A 6,227-nucleotide genomic window follows, 5' to 3' on the forward strand; every position below is an offset into this window, starting at 1 on the left:
CTAACCTATAAATCCCTACATGGTTTAGGCCCAACATATTTAACTGATATGCTTCCACTACATAAGCCTTCTAGATCACTAAGATCTTCTGAGACCAATCTGTTAATTATCCCCAGATTAAACACGAAACATGGGAAAGCAGGATGGAGGAGTATGCAACAAATAGCTGGAATAAACTCCCTGAGGATTTAAGACTTGCCCCAACAATGAGGACCTTTAAAACAAGACTGAAGACTTTTATGTTTGCTTTAGCTTTCTGCTAAATCTTAAATACATTGCACTTTCTAAAAAGCTTTTTTAACTTTGCCTTTATTTTCAATTTTATTACTAAAATGCCTTTTTAACTTTCCCTTTATTTTCTATTTTTACCAGAAAGATACATGATCTGATACCAGAGAGAAAGGATAAGGGTTTGAGACCCAAGTTCTTTCTGGGTTAGAGTCCTAGAATCTGGGTTGGAGTCCCAGAGAAAGGACCAAGTTTCTTTAGGTCGGGTTGGAGTCCCAGAGAAAGGACCAAGTTCCTTTAGGTCGGGTTGGAGTCCCAGAGAAAGGACCAAGTTCCTTTAGGTCGGGTTGGAGTCCCAGAGAAAGGCCTGAGTTCTGTCTGGGTTAGAGTCCCGACGTCTGTCTGGGTTGAAGTCCCAGAATAAGGCCTTTGGTTCGTGGTTAGAGTCCCGATGTGTGTCTGGGTAAGAGTCCTAGAATCTGGGTTAGAGTCCTAGAATAGAGTACTAGAATCCGGGTTGGAGTCCCAGAGAAAAGACCAAGTTTCTTTAGGTCGGGCTGGAGTCTCGACGTGGGTACCAAATTCCTTTAGGTCGGGTTGGAGTCCTGACGTGGGTACCAGAGAGACTGTTGATCTGATCTTAAATACACTTTCTATTTAATTCATTTCTTTGCATATGTTTTCTTTTACTTCTAATCTATTATTTTATTTTATTGTATGACAATGTTTATATGTGAAGCACTTTGAGTCTGCCTTGTGTATGAAAAGTGCTATATCAATAAAGTTGCCTTGCCTTGCCTACATGTGAGCTAAAGGATGCTGTTCTGCTACTGAACTCAATGTAAACTATATGATGCTGTTCTTCTACTGAACTCAATACATACATGTAAACTAAAGGATGCTGTTCTGCTTCACCTTAACTCTATACATACATGGACGGCAGATGCATATATCCAGAAGTCAACATCGTTTTTAATTTTATTATTATTAACAATCAAAAAATAGCAAAAACAGAAGACTGTCTCCGATTTACAAAAGGCAGTTAAATAAAGGCTAATGTATGCTGACCATAACAGCATCACAACATGATTATGTTAATTTATTCGAAGTCACAATTACAGAAAACACGTACACAAACAAAGCATTAATGCTAGGCAAATAATAACAATAATTATTATTATAATAAGTTTAATCATAATGCCAATATGAAGAATAAAGTGGTTCCCAAGATAATTTTAATTTCAGTATTTCAAGATATGAAATAATACAGTTCTGCAATGGAAAGGATATCATTACATGAGATCAGTCAACACATGGTTTCGCTCCTATGTGGATCCATATGGCCCAGTCGAGGCTCCTTAAGTGAGTTTCACTGTATCACTGTGTCTTGTCGTTCGTAAAAGCTGCAGTGCTTCATTTCAATCATGACTTTTATCTTAAGTCGGAGTGCAACGTCAATAAAAAACAACTCTCTACATCATGCTTGTATTAAATAACATCGGTATAAAAGGCTTTGTCCAACACATTTTGTTTCTCCTTCATTTCCGCGTAAAGGTTAGGCGTTAGGCTTTGACGACACCTTGTGGCTGACAAGAGGCGGTGCAGGACCCATCTTCAAATGAGAAACTCAACGTAGTCACACATTGTCAACACATTGGATGTGTTCACATGAGTCCCTCACAGTCATCAAGTTAAGATAGCAAACATATTTCCAAAGGAAGTGCTTAACTGCGTCAGAGGCAGCTACTGGTGTTTGGTTCAACTTCAAATTGTATTTGGCCATTCATTTGTCTTCATTCTTTTGACGCTTCTTTCTCTAAAAATAAACTAGAAACAACAATTGATTGTTATTGAAAACGTATATTGCTAACCCTCATGATGTCCATGGTTATAAAAGACACGCAAATGTTATACAAGATGGTTCAAATATCTACTGTTGTGGTATTTGCATGCATTGAAATGAGAGATTTGCATCCCGACCCTCCCCCTGAGTCTGTTGGCAGCTCACCTGTTTTCCTGCTTCAGTTGGTTGAACTTGTCAAAGAGTCGGATGTTCTTCACCTGCATGGGTGCGCTCGGGACACACCAGGCTGTCACAAATTTAAATATGACCACAACGTGCTGTAAGCACAGAAAACAAACAAAAAAGCAAGAAAATATTAACCTCATCATCCAAATCCTCATCCTCCTAAAATTGTTATGGAGAGGTAAAACATTTTAGACAACAGTTCACGCTTGCTCTATTGCGAGGTAAAGTCTGGGTTGCATTTCTTGTTTTTGGCCCACCTCAAAAAGGATGACGAAGGCAAAACGTACAGCTAAGATCAGCCAGAACTGGGGGGTGAAGCTGTAGTCTCCGTCGCTCCGGTAGTCTTTGTAGCTGGGGAGAAAACACATCAACTCTCCATAGAAGACAACACGCCAGCAGCTCATTAGGAACGACATCAGAGCTGGCATGGTAACACACATCAGCTGTCCAGCTCCTTTAACACCAACACAGCTTCCCATTCAGGGTTCATAGGTTCATGGGGGAACAAAAATAACTGTAATAACTGAGTTGGACCATTTAAAACACTGGTCCTATTCTTAGGAATGGAGAAAACAAATCTTGTACACATTACATCAATGGCTGTCCTCTCGGCTGTGTTTTTTGTGGTTAACGTTGGAGACTGAAACAGTATTCACAGCTGATGTGCCAGTGCCATATCTGTTGGCCTCAGGATGCAGAGATACAAACATCTAATCACTCAGTAAAGCATCCAGTAGGGAGGACCGACCTGCAGGAGGAAAAGTTCAGCCCGCTGGGGGTGATCATCTGCTCCGGCAGGAACTCGTTGCGTATGTCCGGGTCGGCCATGTGGGCGATGGACAGCGTGTTGTTGATGTAGCCCGCCATGCAGCTGGACGCACAGGGAACCAAAATAAACCACATGTACATCATCTACACCCTGGGTGAATACTGCTGCACACAGAGCTAGCAGCGCTGGAAGAAGCGGTCTCTCACTGGCTGTCGGCGGCGGTGCCGTTGGCGCAGGGTCCGTAGCGGTAGAGGTACACGATCCGGGGGATGAAGTCTGATGACACACCGATCACCAGGCCATTGGCGATGACCGCCATGACGCCGATGGCCTCCAGGACCTCCGTCCAGATCCCTGATAGGAACACGCAGAAGCATCCAAACCCCGGTACCATGGTTACTAAGTATTGTTACCCTGGAACCGTGCTTACTAAGTATTGCTAAGTATTGTACCCCAGTAACATGCATCACACGTATTTTCCCCCTAGTATAATTATAAGGAATTATTTTTATCCCAGTAACATCATATTGTATTGTAAGCCAAGTAACATCCTAAATAAGTGCTGCTTCACAAGCCCAATCGTATTGTTCTATTGTATGTAAGTATTGTTACACCTGTAACATTGTAAGTAAGTATTGTTACCCCAGAGGCATTGTTAGTAAGTATTGCCCAAGGAATATTGAAAGTATTGTAACCCCAATAACATCCTAAGCATTGTTATGTCAGTAACATTGTACGTATTGCTACCCCAGTAACATTTTAAGTAAGCATTGTTATCCCTGCAACATTTTAACTATACCCCAGCAACATTGTAACCACAGAAACATATAAGTATTGTAACCACAGAAACATAATAACTTAGTATTGTTACCCCAGCCGAATTGTAATTAAGTATTTTTACTCCAGCAACATCAGAAGTTAGTATTACCCCAGCAATATCGAACGTAAGCATTGTGACCCAGGAAACATTGTAAGAAAATAGTTTATTTTCTCCACCTCACAGAACACAGCGATATTCACCAGAGAATCTTACCAATGTCGTTGGTTTTCTTAGGCACTATCCTGCGTTCCAGAGTGACCATCTTGATTGCGTCCAGGCGTATTTCGATGATGTTGTTGATGAGGGCCAGCAGCGGAGCGAGGGGGAACGCTGCCACGAATATTGTGGTGAAGCTGAATTGGATGACTAGGGGTAAGACCATGAAAACACATCAGACACCAAACGGCTTTGGTCAATTGTTATTAATAGTCAGTTATGGCAATGGTAAAGGCATAGTTATGATGCATGTAGATCATAAATGATCAAAAAAATGACCATACAATTGACGCATAGCAATAATAACAAGAATGAAATTCTAAAAAAGTATCTAAATATTACTTGGAATAAAATATAACTAGGGATAAAATATACAAATGAAAATGTCAAAATAAACTTGACATTTACAACAATAAGTTATTAGGCTGTGTGTGAGTGAGTGAGTGAGTGAGTGAGTGAGTGAGTGAGTGAGTGAGTGAGTGAGTGAGTGTGTGAGTGAGTATAGTGTGCAGTAGAGTGTGAATTTGTGTACAACACACACCCATCTCCAGGAACTCATTGAACAGGCTGAAGGAGTTGACGTCGTTGAGCTGGTAGTTGCCGACCCAGTCCCTGAGCTTGCAGTTCTCACACAGCTCGGCTCCGCTGACGCCCTCAGAGTCATCCTTCTTGAAGCAGTGGCCGCACCTCCTCTGAAGCTTCTGGGTCCTCTTCCTCTTCCACCAGCGATGAAACAATCTGAGACAGGCAGAGAAAACTTTGGGTCCAACGTGTATATTTATATGCATGTTTATGCAATGTATGTGTATGTACATATGTTTGTATGCACAGATGTATATATGGCAAAAGTGGCTAAATGAGAAACGACAAATATGAGAAACAACCGAAAATAATCAAATACTATCTGGGAAGCACATTGTCCCAGGACAGACTCTACAGACTGGTGATTATCAGTATTGACAATGATTCTCTTGCAAGCGAGAGTGCTTGAAAGATGGATTCAACCAACATTGTCGAGGAATTCTCCTAGAGGAATGCAAGGAGGAGAGGACCTTTAGGGCTTTGTTAAAAGAGGAGAAAGAAAACATTTGATTATATGAGGAATTTTTATGGATCATGAAATCAAATAAACAGTTGGCCATGCTCCTATATTTATGTCCTATTTTCTGTACTTATTGGTGATGTGCTGGCAACCAAAACATTTGTCTGAGCATAAATTTTGTGGCTACAGCTTGTTTGTGCCTGTTGCCATGGTAACGATTGTTCTTGGCTGCCATTAGCAAGCTGCATGTTGGTAAGAGCTGCATGGTTTGTGTGATAGGGTTTATTGCAAGTTGAGACTCCGTCTGATTGGACTCTGGGGCTGGGTGAGGCTGCACAACTGTTGCACATTGAGTAATCAGTGTGTAACAGGTTAGACCAGCCATCTCCACACATACTCAGGGAGAGACCTCCTGCATGGCAACACAGAACACCAGGCCATGTGTCATCATCAGCCTTACCTTACAAAGAAACGCTTCAACATCACCACCTTCACTCATTTGTCTGGAGAAGCCCAATAGAAGTCCCCTGAACTAGAATGTAGTATACACAGAGAGGGAGTGGCTGAGATCAATGACGTTAAAGTCAGCACTCGTTGACGGACATCTTCACGCACAGTGTTTGGTTTGTTTACAGCCTGCGCGCAACGTGATTCCCGGCCAAACGTTAGCAATTGGTTATGGCAGATCCAGAGTGGCACTGGGCAGATCCAATAGTTTTAAACTTCAACAGATACCTGCCTTCAAGTGAGTTAATGTTTGTCAATTGAGTAGGTCCAGACTCTATGTACAAATGAAATGAAGTACGAGAGTCTGGTAGGACCAGGCTACACAACCCGTAGTATAAATGTGAAATTACAAACTGAAACTAGAGTGGAACTTTGAACCTTTGGCAATGTGTGTGAGGAGGGATCATGGCTATTGACCAACTATTTAAATGTGACTGACAGGAGAAGAAGCTGAACATTTTGATGTAATATGTCTATATAGATAGAAAAAGCGTAGAAAAACTGTAGGAACTGTTCCGAATTGTCTGAAGTAGGTGGCATCTGCTCACTGTCTCTCACTGTTCTCTCTCTCTACGTTCTACTGTGTCTCCTCTCTGTTCCTCCTCTCTCTCCAGTC

General features: G+C 41.6%; 1 protein-coding gene across 5 annotated transcripts in view; it reads right to left on the reverse strand.

Annotated features, from left to right (window-relative positions):
- Window positions 1-1,271: 1,271 nt before the first annotated feature.
- The window catches only part of LOC307080885 (anoctamin-9), a 14,234-nt gene continuing 9,278 nt past the window's right edge, over window positions 1,272-6,227 (reverse strand). For all 5 annotated transcript variants that reach the window (XM_079743845.1, XM_079743844.1, XM_079743846.1 and 2 more), the window contains 7 exons: window positions 4,604-4,800; window positions 4,060-4,212; window positions 3,233-3,380; window positions 3,006-3,128; window positions 2,515-2,608; window positions 2,237-2,349; window positions 1,272-2,055 (listed from right to left, as the gene is read on the reverse strand). In XM_079743845.1, the coding sequence (XP_079599971.1) occupies window positions 2,022-2,055; window positions 2,237-2,349; window positions 2,515-2,608; window positions 3,006-3,128; window positions 3,233-3,380; window positions 4,060-4,212; window positions 4,604-4,800 (862 nt within the window). In that variant the 3' untranslated portion in view covers window positions 1,272-2,021. The remainder of the gene's footprint in view (window positions 2,056-2,236; window positions 2,350-2,514; window positions 2,609-3,005; window positions 3,129-3,232; window positions 3,381-4,059; window positions 4,213-4,603; window positions 4,801-6,227) is intronic.

Source organism: Pollachius pollachius, assembly GCF_949987615.1.
Source record: "Pollachius pollachius genome assembly, chromosome: 9".
Lineage (NCBI taxonomy): Eukaryota > Metazoa > Chordata > Actinopteri > Gadiformes > Gadidae > Pollachius > Pollachius pollachius.